The sequence below is a fragment of the Clupea harengus genome, chromosome 15 (genome assembly GCF_900700415.2).
Source record: "Clupea harengus chromosome 15, Ch_v2.0.2, whole genome shotgun sequence".
NCBI lineage: Eukaryota > Metazoa > Chordata > Actinopteri > Clupeiformes > Clupeidae > Clupea > Clupea harengus.
Genome location: NC_045166.1, coordinates 245,001 through 258,719, shown reverse-complemented (window position 1 = coordinate 258,719; position 13,719 = coordinate 245,001). Strand labels below are relative to the sequence as shown.

The 13,719-nt window shown below is 46.9% G+C and overlaps 1 protein-coding gene across 2 annotated transcripts in view; it reads left to right on the top strand.

Moving 5' to 3' along the window:
* kif26aa (kinesin family member 26Aa) overlaps positions 1-13,719 on the top strand; it is an 85,951-nt gene that overhangs the window by 27,789 nt on the left and 44,443 nt on the right. For both annotated transcript variants that reach the window (XM_031581064.2, XM_031581063.2), the window contains exons 3-4: positions 707-1,189; positions 9,058-9,212. In XM_031581064.2, the coding sequence (XP_031436924.1) occupies positions 707-1,189; positions 9,058-9,212 (638 nt within the window). The remainder of the gene's footprint in view (positions 1-706; positions 1,190-9,057; positions 9,213-13,719) is intronic.

The window sequence follows — 13,719 nt, the reverse complement described above, 5'->3', positions numbered from 1 at the left end:
TTACTCCTACAGTTTTGTTACCCCCCCACCACCCACCCCACCACCACCAAACCAAGTGAAGCTAAGGCTTTCAGGAAAGGCAAAGTGCTTCTGCTGAATTTTGCAGGAATTGCTGCATGCTTCCATTCTATCTCTATTTGATGTACAGACTGCCAACAGAGATCAATTTTAGCCTCCAGGTGTTCGTTATTTGTCTCTAAATGCAACCGATGGACACGGCTGTAAAAAGGTTCATTATTCCTTCACAGCATGTTGAGATCACAGTGTGCTGAAAGGTATCATTTAGACTGCTAACAGATGCAGTCTGCTGTGGATTCTTGTTGACATAGCATCCATTGGCATGTGCAGCAGTTTTTTTGTGTGTGTGTGTGGGTGTGGGTGTGGGTGTGTGCGCTTGTATATCTTTGTGTGTGGAGGGGGAAGTTGTGTACATGAGCACGTCTATGTGTTTAGTTTGGTTTAATTTTATACGGTGACAGATTGCATTTTGAAGTAAACAGTGGATTTCCAGAAAAGACCAATTTTCCTTTGCTTTTCCAGTAATATCTTTCAGAGTCGTATCACATATCATACAACACAATGTCAGGAAGAATTGTCACGCTTTTCCAGCAAGGCCAACTCAGGCGAGAGCCATTTGTACTCGTTTTCCATGACTGAATGTAGCTCAGACCAAAGCATATTGCTAATGTCTGTCATCTCCCTGCAGGACCCGAGCTTCGCCGCCTTCCTGCTTGACAAGCTCCAGGCACTGGAGTGGCCGCCCCGGGGGAGACATGCTGGGAGTTCCTGTGAGGTGTGTGGCACCCCCCTGCACCATCTGAGACGCCTAGCCCTGCAGAAGGCCCTCGAGCTGGCCAGAGATATGCCCGACCCACAGCCAGGACCCTTCTCAGGGTTTCCACCCCGGTCGGCTGCACAGAGCGTCGTTACGTTACCCTCAACACAACAGGCATCGCGGGATTGGTCCATCCAGAGCGCCCACGCCAGGTCATCCGCCAAGCTGTACGGAGTGCCATTGGCGGGGGACAAGCAGAGGGATGAGGGGTGGGTGCCCAGTGGGGTGTCTGGAGGTACTCAGCCCCTCTGCATGGCCAAAGTCACGCCTCTACCAGTCCACGCCCAGCACTACCTGGAGGGGGTTTGGAGCGTCCACAGGGTCAGTCGCTCATCACATCACCACTTTGCTCAGGTAAGTCATACGCAGTTCAGCTCACCTCAGTCTTGTTCACCTCAGGTCAATTCAGTGCTACTAAATTAGTACACTTCAAATCCATTCACATTTTCATTTCACAGTTTTACTTTTGACAATACACTTAAAAAACGCAGAATGATACTTTTTCCAAAACCCTATTCTATCCCCTAAAATACAGAAGAATTGCTCTGGTGACAGTAGGGAGTGTAAAGAGAAGAAGCAGCTTTTTAAACCTTATCCTCCGCTGGAGCTGCTGAACCATGCCAACACTCACACCGGGTCTTAACGGGGTCAACATGATCCCTGGAGTGACTTAGTAAACACAAACTCTGAATCATGTCGTCTCTTGGTAGGAGGTGAGCCCGCAAATCCCCACTGTCAACTTTAAGTCCTCAACCACAGCTGGAGACTTTTCCCACTTTTTCCATGTTTTTCCCAAAGGTTTTTTTTTGTCCGGCGTCTCAAACCGGTAATCCTCTCCTTGTGTCCCCGTCCCCTTCAATGCCTTGTTTATCTCTGAGGCTTAGTTTATGGTGTGGCCAAGACTGGAGTTATTTATTAGCTTTCCTTAACCTCCACACACCCCCAGCTCTCTGTTGGTTTTATGTGATTGCCCATAATCATATTATCATGGAGCTGAGCACCAGTTCAGGGCCGAGGCTGCTCATATTGGACTGGGTTTAAGTGGCTCGCCGGGGCCCCGCAGAAGGACCTTCAGCCCCGCAGCAGAAATGAGATGTCACCTTCTCGTGATGTAACAGATGTGTTAAGCAGACGTTGGATGCTGTGTGACCTGACCTCTTTGGCAGCGCAGTGTAATAATAATGCTTAGCGAAAGACTGTGCATTTAGCCATTAAAGGGGTGAATAAAAATTTTTATGTGATGTACATGTGAGAGAGAAAAAAAGCATTAGCTGTAGGAACACTTTGGCAGCGCCAGATACTGTACAACAAAAAAGCCATTCAGAGGGTTCATTTGAGAAAACGACAGATTATTACAGACACCATAAAATGTCCTTACAAATCAAATTAGCATTTAAATCCTTTCCTCAGATCTCATTTTATTCTGATGGCACAGGCACAGATTGGAAGAGTGCATTTTTTTATGCTTATCTAACCAGCGCTGGTTCTGATGCCCAAAAGGCAAACGAGGATAGGGACACCCTGAAGCGTGGTTCAGGTACGTGAGTCCAGATGCATCTGGATTCACCAGAGCGGAGAGGAAACTCATTGGCCTCCAGGGCCATATTGTTTGTGTGTGCGGGCGTTCAAAATGTCTCCTCGAGGGAAGATGGCATTCGTCACATCGGCCGTCCTCTTTCCGAGAGATGTGCTTCGAGCCCATAAAAGCGGGGATTTATATGAGCCTGTTGTTGGGCAAAGACTAGTAGGTGTCGGTGTATGAGAGATCTTAAGCTTATAACATGATGGCCAAGTTGATGAAGGTGAATTGAAAGAGAGGAAGTGAGAAAGAGTCACATGGAGGGACAGAATGGGAGCGAGAGAAAAGACGAAGAAGAAAAACTCATAGGAAGCTGATTAATAACCAGATTGAAAAGGTCCTCGGTGGCCTTCCACTGAGCTCCTCTTGACCTTCCGGTCAGATGATTGAGCATTAAGTCATCTCTGCGCTGACTTATTGGATTAGCATAAGGGTGGAGCATGGCGACCTCATCGACCTGCGAGTGCCATCCGTCAAGTGCCGTGCCAACGGGCCTGATTACTGCACTCCTTAGACGCCATGATGTGGGCATGACCCCGCGCCCGCCGAGTGAGTCTTGACCTTTGGAAGTGAGTGAGAGCGATAATGCTGTACTGGTGTGGCTCCCAATGGTAGCGCTGCCCCCCCCCCCACCCACCCTCCCTATAGATTTTGCATTAGTGTTTTGTTTATGATGGTGTTTTAACGAGTGTGCGAGGACAGAGAAATCAATGGCGAGCTGATTGAATATGCAAATGGATTTGATCTGATATCAGTTAAAGCACATGCAGGCTACCTATGATGGACTCATCTGTGCCTAATCAGGGCCAGACTCTAGGGCCAATGGAAGTCATCTCGAGAGTTCTTAGGGTTCATTCTCGGCTAGGAGGGGTGTGTTCATCTGTGATGATGTGTCTGAGGGGTGGGTTCATCTGTGGTGATGTGTCTGTCTGAGAGGGTTTCAAGGTGAAAGGACAAAGGACTAAGAAACCTGTGCCTTTCTTTTCTGCCCGTGTCTCACTATCCAATCAGATACAGGCCTCATCAGAATATTTCCTGTTATTGTATATTTTCTTTTACAGTACCAGAGACAAATGTTGTAAAATGAAGCGTGCTTTTCATTTTGTCAACTAGACACAAGACTTGTGTTCATTTTAGGCAATAACCCCTGAAACCGCATCTAAACAGTGGGGAACTCATTTTCACAATGGAAAGATTCCTACAGCATAATTGCCTGGGCAAAAACAACAACATCATTTGGATTGCAGTTGTAGATGAAATTCTAGTTTTGGTTTCAAACTGGGCATGCTCAGTGGCAGGCGAGCCGAGGGACCCTGAAATAAAATGTGCCCAACTCCTCCCTCATTCACCCAGGTGTTGAAAAGCAATTAGACCTTGAGAAATGAATCACGTTCAAACGGCACAAAAACGGCACAGCTTTCTGGCACCTCCTGAGAGCCCCTTCGTGTTCTTGAGGGATTTTTCTGAAAGGAATGCCATAATGAATTTGTACAGGCTTTTGTGTCTGTGGTTTCTAATTTGTTTGTCTGTGTGGGTGGATGGGTGTGTATTCATGGTGTGTGTGTGTGTGTGTGTGTCTGTGTGTGTGTTTCTCTCTGTCTGTGTGTGTGTGTGTGTGTGTGTGTCTCTCTCTCTGTGTGTGTGTGTGTGTGTGTGTGTGTGTGTGTGTGTCTGTGTGTGTGTGTGTGTGTGTGCGCTTGTGACTATATCTACATGGGTGAATATACATGTTATTGTATACATTGTATATTACCATGTGAGCAGTGGTGACCAGTCAATTAGTGAAAGCCAAGTCTGTACTCCAAGGACGCCCTCCCAGGCATAGCTCAGACTGGGAGAACAGGACTCCAGCTAACAGCTAGCAGCAGATCTGTCAGCTGCTATGCATCACCTCACTGTGCATCTCAAGGCCAGACCTCTTTTTTTCTTTTCTTTTCTTCTTTTCCAACCCAAACCCCTTCATTTCACCTGGGGGGCTGCAGGCGAAGTCTCTGTAAATTGCAGCTGTTCCCTGTTCTCTCTCTGCTCTCTCTGCATTGCAGAGGCAGACTAATTCATCTTTCCCCAGGCTTAAATGCCACCTGCAGTCTCCTAATGGTCCTCCTTTGGCATCCTGGCGCATAAAGGCCCTCAGGAGTTGGGCAGGGAGGCTGCTCCGCATGTGGGGGCGATGCCCAAACTAGACCTGTCAACAGATGGGCCCGGAGACTCAGTGAACGAGCAAAAACTGCACCTGACGTCCATCTGGGTGGTTTTGTTTCTTTTTTTTTTTCTTGTTGTTTTTTCTGCTAGAATGCACCGGTGGGTTGCCATGCCCACCTGTACCTCTATGTGATCTGGACCTGGACGGGACCCAATTGTTTTTTTGGATAAGGGCAAGAAGAGAGACCCTCGAACATTCCGTAAGGTCAAAAGATTCAACCATAGATTTAGGCCACGGGTAGGAGAAACACACCCAGACTTAAATATGAGAACAATGTGATTATCTCTTCTGATTTTCTATTTCAGGACCGAACTGATCAGACCAATATATATATCAGACTAGTGCTTCTAGACCGGTGCTGTGGATGTTGCCACTCAGACACACACACACACACACACACACACACACACACACACACACACACACACACACACACACACACACACACACACACACACACACACACACATAACACACACACATAACACACACACACATGTTGCCATCCACGGGCGTACAACAGACCCTTCCTGATCCCACGGGCTGCAGTCTCCCATGTAGCCTTGTGTTTAGGTAGCAGTGTGGGTCCTGTCCCACAGGATGTAGCATTAATTCAACTCAGACGACTCTGAACATTTTTCAGTTGTTGCCCAGTGTGAGGCTTCGTCCAGCGCCAGGCTGGTCAATTTGAGCGCTTTTCTGTGAGTGTTCCCTAAGCGTTTTTCAGTTGTTGCCCAGTGTGACCCTTATGCTACTGCCAGGGTCCCATCTGCTGCCTGGGTCTGCAGTCAAACAGCTGTGCCAGCATGCAGCACTCTCTCCCTTGTGTGTGTGTGTGTGTGTGTGTGTGTGTGTGTGTGTGTGTGTGTGTGTGTCTGTGTGTGTCTGTGTCTGTGTCTGTTTGTATATAGTATATATTGTATATATATATGTGTATGTGTGAGAGAAAGAGAGTTTGTTTATTTTACTGACTCTGAGTGCATATGAGAATGGTTAGTAAGTATAAATATATATAAATGTGTGTGCGTGTGTGTGTTGGAGTGAGGTGGGGGTTGTGTGAGGGAGTGAATGTATGTGTACGTGCTTCAGTGAAAAGGAGTTGTGTGTGTGTGTGTGTGTGTGTGTGTGTGTGTGTGTGTGTGTGTGTGTGTGTGTCTGAGTGAGAGAGATGAGCAAGGGAGAAAAAGACTGGGTAAAAGGGGTGATTCTGCAGCAGATAGGGGGTGTGCATCCATCTTCAGAAAGAAACCTTCTCCAGAGTAAGAAGAGAAGAAAATTCAAGGTGCTTTCAATGAGAGATAGGAGCACACTGGGCTTCCAAGCCAGAGGCTGTGGTGTAATTCTAGCCGTGGCAAACAAGAGTGGATTAAACTGGGGGTGATTGCAGTTGATTGCTCCAAAAGAGGGGCACTTTGTACAGACTAGTCTTAGCTCAGCTGTATCTCTGTTTCTAAGAGTGAATCTCCCCAACCTGATGAAGAATGACACTGTTTCATTGAGAGGACAGGGTGGATCATTGTGCATTGAAATGCCATTGCTGCATAAAATTTAAGTCAGTCTGTTGATATGATGGTTATGGGAAGCCAGTCGTTGTCTATGCTTCTTCACCTCACTCTTGTAAGTAGTGACTTATCCTGACATTTTCCCCTTGGGTGTTATTTATTTGTGATGGGTGCTAGTCTAATTATAATTATAATATTATCGTTAAAAAGCCCAGCGAGCCCAGCACAGAAAGAGGTAACACAGAGAGAGAATGCATGTGTGTGTGTGCGTTGGTACAAATGTGGATTGTGTGTGTGTGTTAGTACATTATCATTCAAGTTGTCGGTGGGGAATACTTTCACCAGTATTCGTGGTTCTTATTTTCTTCTCAGAGTTGGACAGGCACCTTTAGCACGGACCTGTAGGAGTGTGTGAGATCTCGTCTCGTCTCCATTTTGAACTTGAAAAGACATGCTCTGTGTCTCCCGCTGTGTCTTAATGTCTGGATCTGACATGCACCCATGTAATTACTTTCAGGATGACATGATGCGGATTAACACACAGACACACACACACACACACACACACTCACAGGCACACACACACAGACACACACACACACACACAGACACACACACACACACCGACACACACACAGAGACACACAGACACACACACACACTGGCACACACACACAGAGACACACACACCCCGACACACAGACACAGGCACACACACACACACACCCCGACACACACACCCCGACACACAGTGCTGGTGGGAACTTAAGCTGCATCTTGTGCGCCGAACGCTACTTTTTTGCTTCAAAGCGGGAATGCTCTTCTATCGCTCGTTATCGGCCCATCAAGCCGGCGGAAGATCACAAATCTCTCAGACTTCCCCCGTAACTTCCTGGGCCCTCATTCCTGTCAGAATCCATGAAAATCAAACACAATAATGCGCCTGTGTTTACTGCTCCACGTCACATAACCAATAATGATGCCCTCCTAAAACCAGCACTGGTTATGATGTTGTGGCCACAGCATATGTTTTTAGACAAGCTGATGTGAAGTCTTAACATGTGCGTCATTGGTCTGACAGCTTGAGCTTTATAGCCATAGTTTCAGAGGTGTCACTTCCCCCCGCTGGAAACAAAAGTGATGGGTATTGTTTCAGGATGTGGGAAGCGTGCTCCCTACACCAACTCTCTGGTTATAGAAATAGAGCTCATACTATGATGACAGATGGGATGGGCTGCAGCAAAGTGAATGTTGTTGTTTTTGTCCTTCTCTGCTAGTTCTTTTCTGTCCTAAGAGATAACGGCGGTATGTGTCTTCTAGGTCCTTTGTGGCCATGTTGCACATAGCAGATGAAAGAAAAAAAGAGGAGGTTTTTGAAAAACAAGGTCTTTTCAAACAACCATGTCATGGTTTTTTCTTTCTTTGTGGAGACAGTCTTTCAGTCTTTTTAGAATTCAGAACTTCGATCACTTTCTTCATGCCTTGAATGTCAAGAAATCTCAGGGTAGTCTCAGGATCACAACAGCTTCACACAGTCTACTAATTACAGCATGTTAATCACAAATGTGACAGACGACAAATCAACATCATTAGCTTACTTGTATCTGTGCATAAATGAACTGTGACGTCACTGGTGATTCTGTGACTGTGTGTGTGTGCACACAATTCTGGGTATACAGTATATAGTTGTCCATGTGTTTGTGTGTGTGTGTGCAGACGTGTGTGTCTGTGTCTGGGTCTGGTGTGTGTGTGTTTTAATCCTGTTAGCCCAGTTGGTGCTAGAAATGAGAAAGCTGGAAATGAGACACATTTATGTATAATTTCAGACATGTCTGCTGCTAATCTCTTCAATGCTAATCCCGCACATGACATGAAATCAAGCCTATTACTGTAAGTGGGGGAGGAAGGGTTAAGGCTATAACTCCATTTTCCTCTTACATGATTTCAAGTAATCAGCGCAGCAGTGCATCTTGGAATATGCCTCGACAGCCTGGCCTGTTCATGTGTAGACCCCGAGTCTGGGGTCACTCACTTCTCATAGTCGTAACATGTAGTAATCCAGGATAAACCTGCGCACATGACCTGTACCCGTACTGTGATAATGACACAATGAGTGCTGGAAAAAAAGGATTTTCTTTAAATGAAAAGGTGTTTGCAGGTGGTTTGATGTGCATACTGCATCACACGTGTCAAGGAATTCTTTTTTCGTTAGAGAAACAATGAAACCTATTAAAAGGGTCTCATCCTGTAACAAAATTCATAAATAATTCACTCAAATATGCCCCGGCCAACACACAGACAGGCAGACAGACAAATAGACAGACAGCCATTGGGACAGATTGTTGTGCAGGCAGTATTGTTCTAAAATGGCCATCCATTTGACATGACCAGCCACCAGCAGCGGATGCAGTCAGAAAAACAGCAGAGAGCTGTCTGTCATTTGTATGCAGAGCATGGCCGCTCAGCTCCGGTCCACAGGCACTTTGCAAATGGAGCGACAAGTCCCAGTTTGGCAGCGAAGATGGCTGCCTCCACCTGCCTGAGCCACTGCTGGTGCAGCAGTTCCCTGAGGGCCCCCTGCCCTGCTGTTTGTGAAGCTGTGAGGGTGAAACGTATGCCTGGCTCGCCACACTCTTCCTGTCTGTAGCCTCAGGCCATCTCTCCCCAGCCCAGGGCTATGCGGATCCTAATCCCACCCCAAATGTCCCCATAAACACCAGCGAATTAGAAATGTGTGCAAATGAGTTGCACTGTGCTGAAAGGAGCCACAGTCAGGTGTGGAGGTGGGATATGGCACATTTTGGGCTGGTTATAATGAGTTCAGTTTTGGGTCAATTGTTGGTCAGTTTTAGGTGTGGAGGTTCCTTGGATAGATTTATGTGTAACTGTTTTGTTTTCTCTTTCTCCCTCTGTCCGTCTGTCTGTCTATCCATCATAGGTTACTGCTGACGCTGACAGAGAGAGTGTGTATTCCGACAGTCTCAGCTCTGGCTTGATCGCCCCCTCGCCCTCCATCTCCTCCCCAACCAGCCAGTCCTCAGCCTCCTCGTCCTCCACAGCCTCCGGGGGCGCGGCAGCCTCTTTCTTCCTCAGGTACGTTGGCTCACCAGCTCTCCCTGTGAACCTCACAGCACAAACCCTACAACCCCCCCCCCCCCCATCACCACCATTAGGACATGAGTCCTGAGAGAACACTGTGATTCTATTTCTGTTCGGTAATGTCAGTGTTCCTCAGCTTCCCTTAGCCAAACGCCCTGCGCTCACTCCGAGGCTTCCAGAAGCTTCTAATGCCCCCGGCAAGGCCGTCGCCACAGTGTTTTGTCACAGTCTGGGAGGGCTGTGGGACTCACTGATGGCTGCTCGGGGTAATGTGGTTAAATGTCACAGATTGATGGCCACGGGTGCGCTCTGAGACGGTGTGAAAATCGGAAATGGCAGAAAACTCCACCGCGCTCCGCCAGAGAGCTGCTCCGTGGTGGTAGCGAATAGAACAGATGCCCCCAAGGGATTCTGGAGCAATTGCTCCCCGTCGCACGGAGCGCAGAGCACAGATTCCAGGTGAGATACCTGTGAGCAAAGCACCACTTCAGCCCTCGATCCCCACTCAAGACTGAGTCAGAGAGTGGCTGAGTCTGGCAACAGATCTCATCAGACCAGATCTGTTTCAGAGACTGCTGTTATCTTGGACACTCACTTAAGGAAAAGGTTGATCAGTACCCTTTCCAGGAGAGGGCTTGAATAGCACATTACTCTCTGATGTGGAGAGAGTGGCTGGCTGATTCTCTTTTATGCTTTCCCCTAACCAAGTTCAAACTGAATAATGGAACTCGCAGGGGTACATGATGGAGCGGGATGAGTCTGTTTGTGGAGTCCCCATTTAAGAGATTATTATTATGTCAGAAAGCAGCATTTCAAAAGCCAGCCACTCACTGTAAGTCCAGCAATCTTTGCGTCAGCCCCTGGGTGCCTGCCAGTTTGATGGAAATCAGGAGGTCTGTGCCCTTCTCTGTTCTGTTGCAGCGATCTAATGCAGCGCAGTGACCTATTCTTTGATAGAATCACATTTACTCCGAGATTGGAAGAAGAGGAAAGTAAGGGGATGCAGTACACGTGTTGGAAAGAAAGAGGGAGAGAGCGAAGGACATACAAAAAGAAGGGAGTAAAGAGAGAGGGAATGTTGAGTCAAACAGGAAAGAGAAGGAAGCAGAGAGATGCCTGGTGTCAGAGTGAGAGTGTTCGTTTTTTTTTATCATTCTCTTAATAGTACTTTCTTTTGTAAAGTAATATAACTTCAAAGAATGTATTACAACATCTGCATTGCCGCAGCTCCATTGTGCATTACGATGCATATACAACGATCTACACAAGTCAACTCTTATTGTTCTAATCCCATCCGACTGTGCATGGATTGAACGCCACAAATAATCTAGTCCCCATAACCTAATTAAGTATGCTCTTTATTGTCAGACGGCCATCACATAATTGGAAACCACCATGCTGTGGTCCACACAATTTACAATGTCCTGAATAATTTAGTCTCTCATAGGAGTGACATGAGTGTGAATTTATTGACATTTCGAGGTGGGTGTCTTTGGGAATGAGAGCTTCTCTGTTGTACGGTGATTGCTCTGTGACTGTGCATATCATTAGGGTATAGAAAGGCGGCACCCCGCCGATCGGCGAAAAAAACGAATTGAACCGTGTTTTGGCAGTGGAAGCGGTGGAGCACTGTAAATGGCCATCTCGCCGGCTCACCCCTGCGCAATCATCAGACCAATTACCAGCCGCAAACAAGACTCAGATGCATTAGATTAGTTTCTGCGTCAGCTCGCTGCTTCTAGGGACCGCAGATCGACAGAAGACCGTGGAGTGGTCATCATCAGCAATGTTTTTTCGGTAGTCTCCCTTCACGTGCCTTGTTGAACGGCGAGGAGATCATTGGATGTGTGTGTCACTTTTTACAGAGCACAGCTTTATCTGTGGTCTCTGTGAAATAGTGTTGGCAGCAGACAAGGTGAGGCACGTTGTTTTATAGTGCCTTGTCAGCACTTCAAATGGATATGGATGCGTGCATTCGCACACTCAATAAGCCTTTGAAGCAAAGCATTGCCATTATGCAAATGAAACCCAACAGACAAATGGAGATTGCTCCGAATTGAACGTGGCTCAACAGAATGCCGGCAGGCTAAATTATGTAGTTTTAAATTCATGAACAGCTTGTGTGTCTGGTGTATTTCAAATGTGCGGAAAGTGAAAAAAGACTAACAAATAAAAAAAAGGGGAAAAATCTGCTTTGCCCTTAGTTTGGCCTTGAATACTAACTGACCATAACACCTTGGACAGAATCTCACGGGCAAGTTGCCATGGTAGCATAATGGTAACAGAGTGTGGTAGGAAGACTGAATAAAGAGGGGGAGGGAAGGAGAGAGGGAAAAGGAGTGAGGGTGAGAGCGGAAGAAAAGGAACAGAAGGGCTACACACAGGAGACATGATTTGGACTTCATAGGCTGAGCCATTCTTTGGTTGGAGTTACTGGTGTGCGCCAACATAGAGCGACTCTCCAGTAACATACTGGCAGGTCTCATGAAGCATTTATGTGAGATGTGTGAGAGCAGTGCAGCATAGGCTATACCCTTATTCCCTCTAGTGCTGGGATCAAGGCCAATGTTTCCAGTCCACCTTCCAGGCAGCAGAATTTGGAGTCAGAATTGTGATATTATGTTTGATTTCGATGCGCAATGATAGACAAATAAAATTCAAATGAATAGGTCAAACAGCTTCGAAATGAAGCTACAATACGTGCATGATCCTCTTTCAGCACAATGTTAACTAAAGTCAGAGATCGGGTATCCACAGGAAAAGGAGAGTAGAGACAGTGGAGTGAATGATACAGGATTCTCCCCAGGGACATACAGTAGCAGGGAAGCCACATAGAGGATCCTAGCTTGTGTTAAGGAAAGACCAAGAAGCACAGATCCGTAAAAATATGAAAAGAAAATGTAAACATTGTAATATTATCCTGTAATAGTCCTGTAACTAGTTGAAAAACAATGAAATATCATCATAAGAAACCAGTTTTTCTATGTACGTACTGCAGTCTTCTTCTCCCTTTAGCTCAGCCCACAATTGGACCTTGCCACAGTAACCTCTCAAAGGCAAAGTCTCTCAAACTCAAGTTGATGGCTGACGATGGTGTGATGCCCAGCAGTGCATTTGCCCTCCGTTTAGACCCCCCAGCTTGTCCCACACCATGAGGTACTGGGGGAGCAACCAGCACAGTGACAGCCTGAGTGGCATTTGACCCAGAGCACGCGTGGCCTTTGAACTCCGCGGCTCTAGAACGTGCGCTGTGAAAAATGAATAATACTGTGTGTCATTATCCCACCCATCACCACAAATGCACTTTCAGTTGAAAAAAAACTAAAATTCCGGTTTACAAAATAAAAATCCTATTTTTCCAACCCACCATCCACTGAGCCAGCTGATACCACTCATTAGTTCTACCCCCTAGGTTTAAGAGTTGTGTTATTTGGAAAATCCAGCTGGTTGACCCCAAACAGTGGGGAGGTCCTGTACTTTTTTACCATGGTATGTCCACCTCTGACCTCAGCACAGTGCCTCTTGCGTATTGCGCATTCAGGGCCCCTACTCTGAGGGCCAGTCACCTTGGAGACGAACCCAGCATGAGGGTTGGATCCTGGAAGAGCAGACCTAGTGTGGTTTTTGCGGTTTGTTTTCCATTTTTATGTGGCTCCATGTGTGCTGCGTCTGCAGCATTGGCCCGAGGTTTACTGCACCCCGGCTAACGGAGCGTTGCAGGCTCCACAGCCCCTCTAAAGTCCCCCAAGGGGTCAGAAGTGGGGCCCTGTCAGAGACTCTTTATGATATGTGGGATGCATGTGTCAGATATGCAGCATGATTTATCTGAGGGAGGGGGGATCTAGGGGCCCCAGTGTGGTGCAGAATTTGCAGAGGTGTGCGAAAAAAAAAGGAAAGCAAGCAGGTGCCGTGGGGCAAGTGGATTTTTTTTTTACGACAGTGTTGGTGGTAATCCAGCCCCCCTAACCCCCCCCCCCCCCCAAAGATTTACTGATAAAAGGAGAGTGGCTCTTGTGCTGCCTTTAGATAGTGCGATCTGTGACAGCTTTGATGTGTTTCCAGATTGGGAGGGGTGGAAGGCTTTTCTCTGGTGCCTGCTGTAATTTTTGAAGGCTTTCATGCTATGTCCTATATTATCTTCAAGAAAATGCTTTCATACCGGAGTGCACATCGACTCAAGTGTGCACAATCAGGTGGCAACGGCACAGTGAGAGAGAGAGAGAGAGATAGAGACAGAACAACAGAGGAAAAGAGAGAGAGAGAGCGAGACAGACAGAGAGCGAGAGAGTAAAACAGAGAGAGCTGAGACAGTGAGAGAAGGAGTCAGACTCCAGTATGGGGAGTTTAAAGGAGTTAGGTAGTGTGAAAGGAGGTAGCAACTGCAGGTGTATTTGAATTTATTTATAAGGAGGAACATACAGCGGTGTACAATGTGTCTGTCAGTACACTGAGCCCAGGCACATTTTGCAGTGTTTCAGCGGAAGGGTAATGCATTTTTAAA